At 37.6% G+C, this 18351-nt stretch overlaps 1 protein-coding gene across 3 annotated transcripts in view; it reads left to right on the forward strand.

The window, feature by feature from the left end:
• Positions 1-18351, forward strand: part of LOC127659051 (glycosyltransferase-like domain-containing protein 1) — a 70117-nt gene that overhangs the window by 1283 nt on the left and 50483 nt on the right. For 2 of the 3 annotated variants that reach the window (XM_052148677.1, XM_052148676.1), the window contains exon 2: positions 12163-12377. The exons of the other annotated variant lie outside the window; for it this stretch is intronic. In XM_052148677.1, coding sequence (XP_052004637.1) covers positions 12199-12377 — 179 coding nt within the window. In that variant the 5' untranslated portion in view covers positions 12163-12198. The remainder of the gene's footprint in view (positions 1-12162; positions 12378-18351) is intronic. 3 annotated transcript variants of the gene reach the window in all.

Raw genomic sequence — 18351 nt, forward strand, 5'->3', positions numbered from 1 at the left:
TGACAAAACAAAAAATTTACAATTTGTAATAAATTGTGCACAGAAATCAAGCAATGAAATGAACTCTCCCATTAAAATGACGGCTGTCACTCTCTGCAGTTTTATTCTGTTTCAGCCTCGAAGGTCAGCACAAGCTCATTGACACTCCGCACAGAGTTTTGCACTCTTGTGAATGCTCCCATTAAAAAAAAGAAGCTGTCTCAACAGCTCAATAAATTATTTACACCATGTCGATGCCTTGATTATAATGGGAGCATTTCAGTTATCTACGTTGTGAGCGGCGCAACATGTAACAAATCCAAAATAATTCCATAGTGCATTTCGCTTTCGTCCTACGGCTTCTATTCGACTGTCAGTTAATGTTTGTTCAGTATTATTTTTCATGTGCCACTACAAACAGAGGTGAAACCTAATGCAAGCATCTGGGCAATACAATTTAAAACATTAAAACTTGCTCATTAGCATCAGTTGTCATTACTGATAGGACGGAGGACTAATTGAAGCATCTCTAATTGGCCATTGCCTTTTCATTGCTCAATCGTTTGTTCATTGCCGCAATCGTAATTGCAATTAGAATTCAATAATTGTGCAACCCTGCTTTTCACTATAATTGTTTACTTCTGGTCGCTCGCTAATGCACATCCATGAGGGGAATCAGTTCACGCATTCTCTCGCGTGACGTACGCTGGCATATTCAAACGAAAGCAAAACCAATGAAGCTTGTGAACTGCAACTTGTAAACAAATCAAGCTGCACTTCTGGTTGTATTGCATCAGTTTTCACATGAACATGCCAACATGCTAGCGTCACGTGAGAGGCAGTGTGAACCGATTCCCCTCATGGATGCTTATTGGAGAGTGACCGGAAGTAAACAATTATTGTGAAAAGGACTTAAATATTTATCTGTTTCTCACCCAAAGCTATCATATAATTTTACCACTAGAGTTCGACTTGCAGTAAACTTACTTTTACTGCAACTACCTATGCTTTTTGGAGCTTTAAAGTGCAGATCATCATCCACTTGCATTCTATGGACCTACATACTTTAAATATCCTTCTAAAAATCTTTGTTTGTGTTCTGCTGAAGAAAGAATGTCATACACAAATGGGATGGCATGAGGGTAAGTAAATGATGAGAGAATTTTCATTTTTGGTGAACTAACCCTTTAAGTACAGTAGGTAACAACATATCACATCAAGGGCCCTATTTTAATAGTGCAGCTCTATGCTGTAATTAATAAGCGTTAAGTCAGTGGGCATGGTCATGAAGTTTTAGAATTTTTGTGCAAGCATGCTCTCTAAGGTGCCCTTCAAGTGGATTCGAAATATCATAATTACGAGTTCTGACTACATGAATGACTCTGCGAAGTCGTATTAACGATTGTGAAACTTAGAATTCTAGATGATACACGAGTTTCCAAGTTGGGACTTCGGAAGGGGCATATTGACATGAAATATGATGAAAAGCAATGATTTTGTTAAATCTTCTGTAATTTATTTCAATAACATACATTGGTTAAATATATCAACTAATGACTCACCCTTCACAGTTTGCGTTAAGCAAATTAGTGAATACTATGTTAGATACCATGCATTAATAAATCATGTATGTTGTTTATAAGCGAGGCAGGTTTATTCACAAATGTTTATTCACCGGTAGAACAGAAAAAGGGCTTTTCCCGTCGTTCATTGTGCAGTTGTTTAAGTTTGGCTTCTACCGTATTTTGTTTTCTACCTGAATGCGTGACACGTCGTAGTAACGAGTGCTTGACTTGGTGGTACGAGTGTCCTAGGTGCACTTGAAGGCAGCTTAAGTCTATTCACAAGTGGGTTTCGCAAAATCGTGCACGCAAAGCGCGAATGGGCTGGTTCAAGTGCAATTAAATTCCGAGGTTCCTCTCTGGTTATTTCACCATATGCTTCCTATCATATAGTCCATTCCCTGTCAAACAACAGCAATATATACAAAGACAGCACATTCATAAGAAGTTGGTTGTGTAAATGATGTATGCAATGAATTAGAATAACTGAATATTTTGCTCTTTTGCGCATTTACTGCAACTTGGTGGGCTAGTGTTAACAGTGATTGTATCGGTATGCACTTTTACCTATCAATTTTGAAATGTTATTTATTTATTGAAACACGAAACAATTAAAACAAAACATTTTCTAATTTCAAAATTACACTTCAAACAACACAAAAATGTAATAAAAATTACGAAGTGGTTAAAAAAATTATACTGTATCCAAACATTTTACCCTCTCCAACTTTGACTACCGGTGAAAAAAAAACAATATAAATTAATCATAAATACAAATAGTAATAATCATTAAAAAATAAACCATGACCTCTTGAAAGTTTATCTCAAATCTAAAAAAAAAAATTTTTTTTTTTTCATAAGATGGCTATACAACTCTGATCATCAGGGACATAATTTGATGTTCCACTATATTTTAAGAGTTTGGACATGGACTTTATTACCACCTGCAGGTGGAATCTCCAAACTACAATTGCAGGAACTGAGTTTACACTTTGCGCTGGTTATAAAAATGACCTATTTCTCAGGAAAATAGCAAATTGCACTTTGCGTCACTTCATTATTCAATACAATACACCCACAGTGCGCGCGCATACACCCACACCTTATCAGGTCTCCATCCCCATCACTATAATGAGAGACAGGTGTTCGAGTAATACAACCCAGGTGTCGAGCTTTACCGCTCTCCCTCTCCCACAGACAGACACATGACGACCCCCCCCCCCCCCATACCTTTTGGGGATACTTCCTACTTCCTCCGAAACAATTTATTTATTAATAAATTGAAATCGCTTAAGAAACACATGCTGACTTTAAACAGCTGTCAGATCTTTATTTAAAAATTCTGGAATAATGTTGCCTTTTAAGTCTTAATGTTCTACAGATTATGTATGCATATATAATTTTTATTACTTAAAATTAGTATTAATGTTGGGGTACTCAAGTTCAGACTTTTTAATTTTCAATTTTAATGGACTTGGACTTCGGATGCATTTTTACTCAGATCGAGCCTTTTGGACTCAGGATTTTTTTGGAGTTTGCCACTCGTGCTTTGCCGCTCTCATCCAGAAAAATCAATAACATAAGTACGTTCCCCAACTCTGCAAATTATTAAATATAACACAAGTTTTATCAGATTTACACTTACTACACAAAGTCATTTCAAACTGAAAATGTTGACTATATCAAGACAAAATCATATTTACTACGTATCAGATATATTTAAACGAATATGACGGATGAAATGGACCATAATGGAAATTGTGGAAACTCAGTCCAACACATATTTGTAGCGCAACCTCTGTGTGTTACCTGTAAAGCTGGGACTTGGCAAAAAAGTCAGAAAATACAATGAAGAACACAAGTGAGGGGAGAAGTCTTTATTCACCTAATATCCATACTAACTACAATGTGAAAAGAACAAAACATCAGTCCAAGGTGAGTTTCATCTTGACTAGGGTATTAGGCTACACCTGGACACAGCAGGAGGACTGAAAATTATGAAGTGTTTTCTGTATTATATACATATTATTTTAATGGTATACGATATTTTCTGTTTTTATTTTATGTCGTTGTATTTTATGGGCATTATTAAATGTTTTAATATTACCATTTATTAAATGTATTTAACACATTAAATGTATTTAATTCATTACATAAAAAAATCTAAACTAAATTGAATGTACAAATTGAAAATGAAGTAGAAATAAAAACTAAATTATAATTAGAAATAATAATAATAATAACTATGGTTGCAATGACTAACTCAGCTTTCAGTTTCTTTAGTCTATGTTTGAGTGGAGGGAAAAGCAACAAGTAATTGAAATATCGACAGAACGCAGTAAGAAGTGTGTTGAAGGACAGTTTTGTCTTCATACTTCTAAAGAATATGCTTTCATTCTAAAACCACTTTGAAGTTATTCAGCAGGATACTAATCATTTGTTTTTTACATTTATATTGACAAACTGTTTTTCTTAGTTGTAAATGTTAAAATAAGCATAAAATATTAATATATGTTGAATTTACGGTTGCAATTTTAATTCAGATTCTTTAACAGATTCATTCGGAATTGACTCGGACTTGGCCTGTTGTGGACTTTGTCTTGAGTCCGACTCGGACTCAACTCCGACTCGATTGTTTAAAGACTCAGACTTGACTCGGACTCAACTAGGGTGGGCTCAAACCCAACACTATTATAGAGTGTATAAATAGTGATCATATATTAATACTGTTGTTTTGACCATCTCACAAACATTTGGTGTGAAAAAAATGGGCATAATTTCTTCTTAAATCATCTCGGAGATATTCGTAAAACTAGACTATTTTTTTGACTAGACTATGTCTCAAAAGGATAAACTTTATGGATGAACATAAACTGGCCTGTTTAATGTGATAAATGTGAGCGAGATAAATGGGACAAATGAGAGTAAACATTGTAATCTCAATCTAATGTACTTTATTTTATATTCAGTAGTGCCACAATGTTTTTAGATTAACCAAAATAGCACAATGTCATCAGCCTTTACTCTAAATGCTACAATATGATGCAGAATAATTGCTTTAGATCTTAATTCACATGATTTCAACAGGACCAGCTGTGTTTTGCTTGAAATGAGTCAGAGAGAGGAAATTGAGAACACAACCTTGAAATGTCACAAAGACACTCTTGAGATTATTGTCATCCATCTGAACGTGCATAATTGTGTTTGATCGCTGTTGTCGCATTAAAGAGAGTAAAAGGACAATGGAGAGTGGCAAAGCAAAAGGCATTGCACAGATTTGAATGCATAATTTTTATAATACTGAAGATATGTAATTAGAGATTACAAAGTTAATTTCCCTTCAGTCTGGAGTTAGAAAAGACAGTACTGGAACTAGGGCTGAAACAATTTGTCAACGTTATAAATAAAAAAATTTCAATAAAAATGTTCATTGTCGAATAGTCGTTTAATCTCATTTAACGTAACATGAGATCACATTAAACTGTAATGATGACTCGTGAGAGCAGCACTGCAGCTCGTGCCTGAGTTAGGAGAGGAAGAATTGCACAGATTACAGTCCAGATGCACTCTAAACTTTCCAAACAGCTTCATGTGATGTAGATCGCAAAGTACAACGGAATTATTCAAAAATACCAAAAAAGTAAATACAGAAGCACTCTCATTGTGGAGTAAGTGGAGTCGGAGCTCTTTAAAGGAAACACCCTTATTAAACACCCATATTAAAGTTCAAATAATATGAAAGCAGGTCATGGAATTAATTACAAACTCTGAAACTGGCATTTCTCTGTGCGGTCAGCGCCTCTTCTATGAGTGGCACGAATGTCCTGATCTAAGGGGGAGAGACTGAAATGCATCCGGCTGATGCACACACTGTTGCGTGGATACTTGTCCCTCGAGCCCGCACTCGCTGCAGCTAGATTGTAACGCGATGGCTCGTGCAGAAATATAACCAAGTGAATATTTAATTCACTTATATTTAAGATACATCATCTTAAAGAAAGTCCAAATATATTATATGTTGCTTCTCAAGTACATTTATTTTAAGGATTTTTAGACAATTTTAAATGGAATACAAGACAAAAACACTTGATAACAATGTTTTTTTTTTTTTTTTACAGTGAATTTCTTTACTGAATTAAACTTAATAAAAAGTATTTTTTTCCATTAATTCATTGAATGTCATTTAGAGGTATTTTTAAAAGAAGATTTTATTTATCTTTTTTGTTAGTAAGCACGTTTAATACAACCTTTTAAGCCTGGGCACAAGCTGAATAATCGGTTAAGAGCTAGTGATTAATCGTTGCAATAATAGTCGAATAATCGTTCTAATAATCGTTAGATTAATTGATTATCAAAATAATCCTAAATTGCTGCCATAACTGGAACAATAGTGTGCTATGACCACATATATAGAACTGGATTGCTCATGATGTCATATTAGAGAAGCCACTGCGCCACCATGTTGTTAAGCTCAAACATTCCAATGTCCCTTTTGACTTGATAGGAAATCATCTTGTTTAATCGAGTAAACATTAGTTATTCAATCACCGAAATCTGCATGTACATCCCTACAAGCAAACGTCCTGCACATCACACTTGCTGAGGGCACTGATATTGAGGGAGACACGCAAAGCAAAGCTGGTTAAAATTAAACCGATACGGGTTCGACTGGAGTACAATGAAATTAACTGACTACATTGAAAACAAGCAAATCCCGGGCATTTAAGGCGATGTAGAAATCCCAGCCTGACTTTTGTAAAGTCCCTTTTGGGGGTAAGGACGTGTTGTCACCCTAATCGAGCAGGTATTACAGCTTTTCTTACTTGCATTACAACTTGTGGATAGTTTTCCCGCTTCGTTAGATGATTGTAGTGCTGTCCTGATAGGCTGGACACCGGGGCTGGTGAATGCTCTGACATGGTGATCGGCTTATATCTTCTCCCTCATAATGAATATTAGCCATAACGAGCAAATTAAACATTAAACATGACAGTCACTAGAGGGCAAAATGCAACTGTTTTATCCGCATGTTGGAGAAAGTGAAACAGTGGTGTTTAGGGTCAGTCATTGACATTCTGTGAGAGTTCGGGCATACAAAGATGGCAGCCTGAACACGTCCAGTGGCTTCAACTCCTGCAGGACGTTTACAGTTGCATCAGCGATCTAGTTATATTTATATATCAGTGGTTCTAACCCATAAATGGAGAAGCTGTGCGTTGCATTAACAGGTCTTAAACAAAATGTTTTAAACAGGTCTCTTGCCCGCAAATGGCAAGACATACACATGGAAAGATATTTGGAAATGTACCTTTTGAAGCTTTGGTGAAGTGTGTTTTCTCGTGATAACCAGAAACATTGACATGAAATTAAAATATGCATGTGATTGATCTACATGTTCATCCGTGCATATATTTTATTAATATTCCAATCATTTAGTCAACTTAAACCCTGCCCCTTTCTTATAAATACCACAACCTTGTGTAGAGTTGAATGAAGTGTCAATTGCATGTTGGTGAAGATGGCAAGGTGTATTTTCATCTGTTTTCCTATTAAAATATGGTTATCTTTTACTCACTAATATTTCAATGGCTACAGCCTCTTTGTAATCAAAGACTGACTCAAGCAGCACGTTGGCAGAGGTGTGTGTGTCCATTGCAAACTTGGATTCCGACCTGCCTCCATTCTGCTATGCAACGGCCATATTTTCACAATCCATTTAACAATCAATGGAAAAACTCAAATCCCCGCCCTACATTTTTTTCTTGTTCGATAAGCTGTTTCACTCAGAAATATATCACAATACGGAAGTAAAGTCGGTCGCAACTTCCGTTTCATGCCGACTTTAAAATCAGGCCTACATATTTTCTCCTGTAAACCAAAGGAATTAATTTTTCTTAAATTGTAAAAAAAAAAAAAAAAAAAAGCTCATTGGAAATCTCATAAGTCTCATGTTTAATTATTTATAGGAATTTTGGCCTTTGGAGGCAAGTATTTTTGGTTCACTTTTGTTTACATATTTATATTAAAGTTAATAAAGTTAACTTTAATGGCTGTTTTGAATTTTATTTTGTCAGCTTCATGTCCATGATAAAGAGCATATTTTGTCATCTGATCAACCTCTTTTGCAGTGACATGTCAGACTTTGTCAATAGACATTGTTAACTTTGAGCTTTTTCAAATCTGGATGAAGCATCAGCTGAGTGGTATACTATTTTATTTCAGAACAGGAACCTTGTATTTTACATTTAGTCTGAGGATGTGCTTTTTTTCTTATTATATCAAGCCTAGTCTAATTCAAAATGTTGTAATCTGTCACCTAATTGTCACCCATAAATGATAAAGAATCAGGTTTAACTCCTCAATTTATGGTGCATGATTACCGTGCCTGCCTTTCTGCTCACTTCATCTCCGTCAGCGAGTGTGCAGTAAGCGTTAGCATGTAATTACAGAGCAGCTTCTTTTCCTTTAATGATTACCGTTAACACAAAGCCTCAGACGAGGTGAATGAGGACAAAGCTCACTCTATTAAAAGACAGAACAGACACTTGGATGGTCTGAAAATTTAATTCGTGGAAAATGTGAACTTCCTCTCGCTTTTCTAACGTGAGATCAAAGGCTTTTATGAAAAGCACGTTGTGCCCCTCGGTGCGTGCGGTGAACCTTCTGAAAGTGGCAGTGTCAGTCTGAGCACTTTGAATTAAAAGGTTTCAGGAACAAATGACTATCATTTTATAAGGCTTAATAGTGTTTTAGTTGATTGTGATGCCACTCAGCTCGACAGAGGCTGTCTGGAGCCTGAAGAATGTGTGTAGGCAACATTCATTAAACCAGTTTTTTAAACAATATAATCATAGAAAGGCTTTTTTGACACATTTATTTCATGCTGCTTGAGCTAAGGCAAATTTGATTACCCATACCCATTGACAATTAAATGGAAATCGAAAGGAAGTTTGGATAGTAGGACGTTTTCGTTAATTCGCTTTTTCCTGTGTTTTACCTAATTTTCAAATCATAACCATTATTTAAATCCAAACGGCGATTTTTATTATTATTATTTTTTTTTTTTTTTGCCTGGCAGTGTGTGTGTGTGTATGTATTTATGTGTGTGTATATATATATATATATATATATATATATGTATGTATATGTATGTATATATATTATTGTAATTTAATTTTATTTAGTTTTTTGAAAGAAATATCAAACAGTAATGTCAAATTTGGTTAATGTTAATATGGCAAAATAGCAGTTTTTTTCTTAAATTTTCCACAGACCCCTAGGACCCCCTTCTGACCCCCTGGGATCCCCGGACCCCAGTTTGAAAGCCCCTGGTGTAGAAACCTTGCAATGGTATTTACAATGTACGAATATTGTAGTTGTCAAAATAATGCTCAAATATGTTACTTAAAGAATAGTGCAAACACAAGAAAACATATAATCTGTAATATAATCTGTATCATATAAGCCATGAAGATGGCACCTGATGTCCAGTGTCTGAATCTAAGAATACAGTGACATTTCTAAGAGCTCTTACTTTCCTGCTCATTCATGACCCAGACAATATGTGGTGGCACATTTTTTATTTTTTTCCTTTCTGTATAGGTTCTGCACTTTTAATTCAAGAAACACACTGGCATGGAAACAAAAATTATGTCTGCTGCAGCTCTTATTTCACACTTCATCAAAACATGGATTCCAACACTCAGAAAGGGAGTCAGTACTGGGTTGTTATTTATAACTATTGCAAATTAAGTTGCAAATTTTGGTTCAAATTATGTATTTGCATACATAATTTAAATAGCTCTTTTTATTCTATTGGGATTTAAATTAGGGTACTGTCTTGAAACAGCATGGTCAAAGCTCGTCCTCATGTTGTTTCCTTGTTTCGTTCGAGTCTAATTTCAAGTGATTAGCCATGGCTTTGGTCTGCCGTGTGGGAGTACATAACCGGATGTTTCATTCTGGCTGAATTAGCCTTCCAGAAAGACCACACCACTTTAAGGCCTCCTCCTGCCCTGTCAGAGTCCATTGCGGATGATGACGCAAACACACACATTCGCATACGCATACACACTCAAGACATCCATGGATGGCTAGAGGCTGTTAAAACGAGGTGTTGGGAGTTGGCACACATGCTCCAATGCACCATGTTTCTGGGTGCTTGTCACTGGGCAGTGCCATGCTATCTGCCTCCTTGTACTGGCACTTGTTGGTGCCATTGGTAAAGTCACTTTTATGGATGGGTTTAATTGTCAAGATTGGAAATGGCACTTGATATGAGGTCCTCATGCACTGCCCTTGTGGATGTATCAGCTGCATCCCTTGAGTTTTTTTTTTTTCCTTTTTCTTTTTTCATACTCTGAGGCTGTGCCTCTCTAAAGCTGCCTCTTCAGTATTGTGAGAGCCAAAGGAAATCCTGCATTTCATCTGGAATAATGCAGATTAGATAACGGCCTGTCTCCTCTGGGAGCAAGTATGTTTTGCTGAAAGAAAGGAGGATGGAATATATATGATTGATTTCTATGGGCAAACGTGGGCAAACATAGTGCCAGGCCTGCACATTGAACTCCCTTTTATTTGGAGGTGTCAGTCAAAATCCATTTCAACAAGCTATTTTATGGATTTCTCTATGTACACTTAAAGGTTCACTGTAGTAGTTTATTTCAAGTAAAATTATTTGCATGCATAATTTTAATACACCAATTTTTGTTTTAATTTCTTTATGTGGATATAGTAGTTGATAGTTGGTCAGCTAGATTTCTGTAAAAAGGTTGAATGTAAATAAAAATGTTCTGTTTATTTGTCCAGTGGAAGAATCAATTATTTAAAGCGGGTTGACTTATTAAGTCGACTGGGGCACAGTCTGTTGTTTCTCTTGCACAACAAAACAGTCTTTTAGCATCTTTAGCAGAGTTGGCTAGCTTAAAAACATTAAAAAAATGACTAAACATTTTTGTGATTTATATATTTGTGATTTGTAAATCTACAATAAAGTGATAATGACAGTGATGTATAGAGTATGACTCAACCATTGTGTAAAAAGTTTCAAAGTGTAGTATTGTCTCAAATATACAACATGGAATTTGCTGTTTCTTAGCTGACGGACGTGACATTTTAAACCCTCATGATGTTTTGCCACTAGATTTAGCTTTAGCCAACCTCGCATTTTATATAATATACATATTCACACTTCATGGGGTGATGGTAAAGCATGCAACTCACATTTCATTGTAACTTGCTGTCTTCACAGACGTTTTGCTATTTGCTATATTCAACATTAATCACAATAGTTTTGTCAGGCCAGTATCACGTCCAAGTAACCCACCCCTTCTGCTACGTTGGGCAAGCTACGGACACTGAATGCATTAAGGTGTTCTTTTCGTTGCTTTTTCAGTTTGAACGCGCTACTCACACTGCTTGCTCTACAAAAGTCTGTAAAATGGCACAGCAGAATGTGATTTGGGACAGAGCTTCTGACTAGTAACTTTTGTGGTCACTGAAACATTTGAAAACACTGTTAAAACTTGGATGTAAAAGGAATAGGGCCTACATGCTTTTAAGACCACCCCCAAACCTTTGTTTTGATCTACTTTGGGTCAGTGTAAACTTTAATTAGTGGGGTCAGACACTCCATAATTTGCACTCTGATTTTGTCTGAATTAGTTTATTTAATTCCCCTCCCTTCTGTTATGGTATTGCTTCATGGGATTTGACACCAACACGGGCGAGCCTTTTGAACACAAATGAGCAATGACTCAACATTCATCGACAGTGATGGTGGTGCTGCTTTTTGTTGTGTGGTCGAACACTGCGGGGTTTCCCTTTCGTATAAACTGTGTGGGGGCCAAATGCAGCGACATTAACCCCTCACTTTCCTCTCCATCTTGAGGTTAAATGCTTTACCTGTGTGAAATGGAGCCTCTGAGGTAAAAGGGTAGAGAAAATCCCACACACTGTATCCGAGCGTTTGGAAAACCCCTATCTTTCAGGTTAGGCACTTAAACCTATTTTAGTCGTTAAATTTAGTTTTGGTTCATTTTCATGGTTCTGTTTGCTATGAAGTGCTGTGTGCAGCACATTTTGTCACATGGGTGGCAGCTTCACTATCTGACTATACTGTATGACTGGGAAAATGTTTGCATGATTATTTTGAAATCGACACATAGCACCACTTAACTAGTAAAATTTGCCCAAATGAGTTACCATAATTTTGGGGCTGAACAGCGTTATTTGTGAGCATTAGTTTTACACATCCGAAGTAATGTGTTTAATTTAGTTGTGGAAACATCATTGCATTGCAAGGTAAATTTCCAAATGATCAGCTGATTTATTTTGTTTTTTGCTGCAAAACTCATTTTGCAATTCAGCTATGACTTAACCTTTCGTTGTGATACATATATGGTGAAATTCTAGGCGACTCGGAAAGTACTGTATGTGGGTGAATTTTGCCAGAGCTATTATCATTAACATATTCCCCAATAGGCTATACAAATTTCATTTTCATTATGATTGTTGTGTTTGGTCTTGTTTTTTATGTGAGTCATTGATTAGATTTTTGATTTAGCATTTCCATTGTTTTGAACTACAGTGACAGTATACATTTACACTGCTCTCATTGCAGATATCAGTGTTGGTTTCATCCGTTCTCCCTGTATCCATGAGTGTGTTGTTGCTTGAGGCCTTCCATGGTGGCTCTCATAGGCAGCTGGTTGATCTTCTCCAGGAAAGTGTTAAAGACTGCATAAGTTTCACTCTACCTGCTAAGAAATGGCACTGGAGGGCCAGAACTTCTGCCCTGTACTTCATGCAATCAGTTCCAGCCAGTTCCTCATACAGGTCAGCACAGTTCATGGATTTAGTTTAAACTGCCCAACAAAGCCAAAAGGCAGTAATTATGCTACACAGATCCTGAGACATATGAGTTTACATTTGTTTGATTGTCCAGCCAAATGTGGATTATTAAATAGTCTCACAGTTTTTTTCCACTGAATATGAGCATGGTTGAGCAAAACTCATCTGTCACAGGTTAAATCAACATCTGAAAGATGCAATTTCAGTCATATCTCAATTTTGTTTACTTATGACTAAATTTGTAGTTCGCGGACAGCAGGGGAAAAAATGCTCAATGCAAATAATGAAACAGAACTAGGGCTGGGACGACGCGTCGACGTAATCGATGACGTCGACGCAAAAAATACGTCGACGCACAATATGCGCGTCGATTCGTCAGACCAAAACAAAGATGGCGGCGCTGGAGAGTAGAAGCAAAACGAGTGGCTCCTCAGACTACCAGAAGTGCAAGGCGGCACGCACTCGTTCATCTAAAGTGTGGGAATTCTTTAATTTAAAAGGAAAAAATTATGTGATATGTCATCTTTGCAAAATGGAGATGGCTTTCCATTCTAGCACCACGGCAATGCACCAGCACTAGGGCTGGGATGACGTCGACGCAAAAAATACGTCGACGCAAAAATATGCGCGTCGAATTTTCAGACCCAAAACAAAGATGGCGGCGCCAACACGAAGTGGCTCCTCAGACTATCAGAAGTGCAAGGCGGCATGCACTCGTTCCTCTAAAGTATGGGAATTATTTAATTTAAAAGGAAAAAATTCCTTGATATGTCATCTTTGCAAAATGGAGATGGCCTTCCATTCTAGCGCCACCCGGTTGCAGCTGGAGATGACAGAGCACCGTAAGTTTTTTTTCAACTCCCCACTTTGCACTCGATGTTGGAGTAAGCTATAATACGTTGTCGACACCTAAAGTTTTCGTTTATAGCTATTAGTAATGCGCTTATAGCTATGAATGTCGTGAAAAATACATAGAGGACACTGACATCGCGCTGACAGACAGGACCAAGCAGGTAACATTTAATAAAGTCTCAACTTTCAAATTTGGTCATTCAAAGAAAATTAAACCATAAATAGGCCTACTATTTTGTGGCTCTTTAATGTGTCGTGACAGATTGCCTCAGTTAAAGCTGCTCGTGAACCGATCATCTTTTCCTTGGTTAATTTATAGCATCAAATAGGCTAAACATGAATGTAGCCTACATCAGAAGGACTGTTGTTTTAACCGCGGAAAGATGTCAGTACAGTAGCCTAGAATCCATTATTCAAATTCAAATCCACCGACGTTAATCTTCTCTCTCCTGACTACTTTGTCGGACAAAAATGGCGTATTATGATTGATCAGATCGCCAGTCAATCAAACTCCCGGCAAATGTTTTTTTTTTTTTACATTTTATACACCCCCACCTCCGATGAAACCGGTATTACCGGTGTTGTCACAAGTCGATTAATCGAATCGAAATCGAATCGGACTGAAAAAAAAAGAATTGTTAGATTAATCGATGCATCGAAAAAATAATCGCTAGATTAATCGTTTAAAAAAATAATCGTTTATCCCAGCCCTAAACAGAACTAACCATATAATGCCTAGTTATAATAGCAAAATAAAGATTCTTATGAACTTTGAGAAGGTATGAGAAAATGCTCTCTTTTATCTTTAAAGTTTGTGATGTTAAAGGTTGTACTTCCTGTGAAATGCCACAATTTCACAGTGTTCATTAACCGCAATAGCATTTCACTCAGCATAGAGATTTATCTGTCCTCATGTGTTTGAAATGATGTAATTTCCCTTTGAATGTCTAGAATAAGTTTTTGACTTATAAACTGCATCCGGAAAGTATTCACAGCACTTCACTTTTTCCACATTTTGTTATGCTACAGCCTTTGCCATGACACTCAAAATTGAGCTCAGGTGCATCCTGTTTCCACTGATCATACTTGAGATGTTTCTACAACTTGATTGGAGTCCACCTTTGGTAAATTCAGTTGATTGGACATGATTTGGAAAGGCACACACCTGTCTATAATAAGGTCCCACAGTTAACAGTGCATGTCAGAGCACAAACCAAGCCATGAAGTCAAAGGAATTGTCTGTAGACCTCCAAGACAGGATTGTATCGAGGCACAGATCTGGGGAAGGGTACAGAAAAATTTCTGCAGCATTGAAGGTCCCAATGAGCACAGTGGCCTCCATCATCCGTAAATGGAAGAAATTTGGAACCACATAGGACTCTTCCTAGAGCTGGCCGCCTGGCCAAACTGAGCAATAGGGGGAGAAGGGCCTTAGTCAGGGAGGTGACAAAGAACCCAATGGTGACCTTGACAGAGCTCCAACATTTGTCTGTGGAGGGAGGAGAACCTTCCAGAAGAACAACCATCTCTGCAGCACTCCGCCAATCAGGCCTGTATGGTAGAGTGGCCAGATGGAAGCCACTCCTCAGTAAAAGGCACATGACAGCCCGCCAGGAGTTTCTCAGACCATGAGAAAAAAAATTATCTGGTCTGATGAAACAAAGATTGAACTCTTTGGCCTGAATGGCAAGCGTCATGTCTGGAGGAAACCAGGCACTGCTCATCACCTGGCCAATACCATCCCTACAGTGAAGCATGGTGGTGGCAGCATCATGCTGTGGGGATGTTTTTCAGCGGCAGGAACTGGGAGACTATTCAGGATCGAGGGAAAGATGAATGCAGCAACGTACAGAGACATCCTTGTTGAAAACTTGCTCCAGAGTGCTCTGGACCTCAGAGTGGGGTTGAAGGTTCATCTTCCAACAGGACAACGACCCTAAGCACACAGCTAAGATAACAAAGGAGTGGCTTCGGGACAACTCTGTGAATGTGCTTGAGTGGCCCAGCCAGAGCCCAGACTTGAACGCGATTGAACATCTCTAGAGAGATCTGAAAATGGCTGTGCACCGACGCTCCCCATCTAACCTGATGGAGCTTGAGAGGTCCGGCAAAGAAGAATTGGAGTAACTGCCCAAAAATAGGTGTGCCAAGATTGTAGCATCATACACAAAAAGACTTGAGGATGTAATTGGTGCCAAAGTGCTTCAACAAAGTATTGAGAAAAGGCTGTGAATACTTATGTATATGTGATGTTTTTTATTTGTAATAAATTTGCAAAGATTTCAAACCAACTTCTTTCACGTTGTCATTATGGTGTATTATTTGTAGAATTGATGAATTTATTCCCTCAAATATAATATTATATGTAGCGGAGTGCTGCAGAGATGGTTGTTCTTCTGGAAGGTTCTCCTCTCTCCACAGAGAAACGCTAGAGCTCTGTCAGAGTGACCATCAGGTTCTTGGTCACCTCCCTGACTAAGGCCCTTCTCCCCCGATCGCTCAGTTTGGCTGGGCGGCCAGCTCTAGGAAGATTCCTGGTGCTTCCAAACTTCTTCCATTTATGGATAATGGAGGCCACTGTGCTCATTGGGACCTTCAATGCTGCAGACATTTTTCTGTACCCTCCCCATGTCTGTGCCTCAATACAATTCTGTCTCGGAGGTCTACAGACAATTCCTTGGACTTCATGGCTTGGTTTGTGCTCTGACATGCACTGTTAATTGTGGGACCTTATATAGACAGGTGTGTGCCTTCCAAATCATGTCTAATCAACTGAATTTACCACAGGTGGACTCCAATCAAGTTGTAGAAACCTCTCAAGTATGATCAGTGGAAACAGGATGCACCTGAGCTCAATTTTGAGTGTCATGGCAAAGGCTGTGAATACTTATGTACATGTGATTTTCTTTTTATTTTTTTTATTTGTAATAAATTTGCAAAGATTTCAAACAAACTTCTTTCACATTGTCATTATGGGGTATTGTTTGTAGAATTTTGAGGAAAGTAATGAATTTAATCCATTTTGGAATAAGGCTGTAACATAACAAAATGTGGAAAAAGTGAAGCACTTGTGAATACTTTCGGTTGCACTGTATAAAATATGTTTGAAATGTTTGTGTCATGGAAAAGGCAAAACAGACTTAAGCAGTATGCTAGTTCTATCTCTTTCTGTTCCAAACATTTGTCATCCCCCAAGTCCCATATTTTAAAGCCACACAGCTGTTGTTTCCTCACAACTGCAAAGCCTAGCAGACGATCACCATCTACAGTATGTGGAGTTTAGTATAACTCAACTGAATCAGAGTTAGCAAAACCTTTATATGTTCAAATGCATACATTTACCAAAGATATGTTTGTATCAGTAGTCTATTTTAATGTAAATATTAATGTTTTATCTTAACAAGAGGATAACTTGCTTTGACATTTTTACACCTGTTCTTAGTAAGTACATTTTTAAAAGTGTTACTGGTACATGTGAGTATGTAATTTGATTAGTCACTATATTACCTTCAGATTAAACAGCAAGATAGATGCCAACATTAAGCTCCATGCAAGTACTGTAAGTCTAGCAGCCTGTATTATCTTCCAAGTGAGAATCAGAATATTTTCAACTAGCAATGACATTTACACTTGAAAGTGTGCCTGTATGCAAATTGTATTACACAGTGTATACACTAGATTCTCTATATCACTTATTGAGCCTTAGTGTTTAAATACAGTTTCTAAAACTGCCTAAACAAGTACACAAACAGGTTTATAGAATAGGATCCGATGGGGACTTTCTTGCTTCCATTCAGGGACAAAGAAACCACAGGTGGGTGGGGGAAGCCCTGAGCATTCCTTCAGATGCAATCTCATCTCATTGCACTTGAAGTTAAGCAAAAGACAAACCATGAGTTTTCATTCCAGAAGCCATATATTAAATTTGCACAGTCATAACCCTGCATGTGTCATCAATGCATATGCATTGGACACGCCTTGTATGAATTGTCAGGCCATTAGTAACTTGTCCTTAAGAGACGGGCAACCATTGTGAAAATGTTTGTCACTTAATGGTAATGGGCAAAGTGGTTAATGTCTTACTCCACTCATACTTGAAACAGAAATAATAATGAAAAAGTTACTAAGGCTGTAGTGTGCCAAGAGCAATGCTTGCTTTTCCAGATCTGGATCTTTGCAGTTACTAACCTGACTTGGCAGAAGGAAGCTTGCCCACCCACTTTGTCTCTTATCTTATAGGTTACTCACTGAGACGGAATGTCTGGTTTGGTTAGGGTTAATTGTTTATAATGGAAAATCTCAGTGGGTGACAGTTACTTTCATGTCACAGTAGAATTGAATCCAACAATGGCTTCCCAGAGGAAAAGTACAGTGAAGGATGTTTTTTTACACACCTTGGTAATTGGATGAAGGATATATCTGCTGAGTGTATTAGTTTGAGATGAGGAGTGGTTGTGGAATTAGATGAAGTTATATATCATATCTGTCATTTTATAATGTCTCTTACACCAGTAATTCCCAGTTAGTTAATGTGTTCCAGGGAGAAATGTTAGTTCACCCAAAACTTATTTTCATTTTTGGGTGAACTATCCCTTTAACATTTGCAAAGATTATGGGTTCGCTAGTTTCACATGTTAAAAAGATCACATTTCTTGTTTCTGTAGAAGTGGTGGTTGAGTCTTGTAAGGGTACATAAGATTACAAAAAAAGTTTGGAAAACACAACACCTTTTAATGATATAGATGAGTCAGGTTTAGTTTTTAAGCTGTGGTGGGCCCAATACTCAACCACATTAACTGGACTGACCTAAAAAGTTGCATCAGACGTGAGTGTCTGTCCTCACCTCCACTTCAAAGGTATCCAAAGTAAGCCCTTCTGTTTCATTAGTATTGGATGCTCTCCACTTGACAATTTCCAGCAGGGACAGGAAAGTCAGCCTAAAAATAGTTACTCCCATCATCTGGTTTGATTTCAGAGTTGTGTGCAAGTGAGGATTTGGGATGGGAGGTGCCCCCTGATGGAGATGCGGAACGGAGACGTAATCCTGCCACACAGTTACAGTGGCATGGGATGGTAGAAGTTGCCCTTTCATGCTGATCTGAAAGCA

The sequence above is a fragment of the Xyrauchen texanus genome, chromosome 18 (assembly GCF_025860055.1).
Source record: "Xyrauchen texanus isolate HMW12.3.18 chromosome 18, RBS_HiC_50CHRs, whole genome shotgun sequence".
Classification (NCBI taxonomy): domain Eukaryota; kingdom Metazoa; phylum Chordata; class Actinopteri; order Cypriniformes; family Catostomidae; genus Xyrauchen; species Xyrauchen texanus.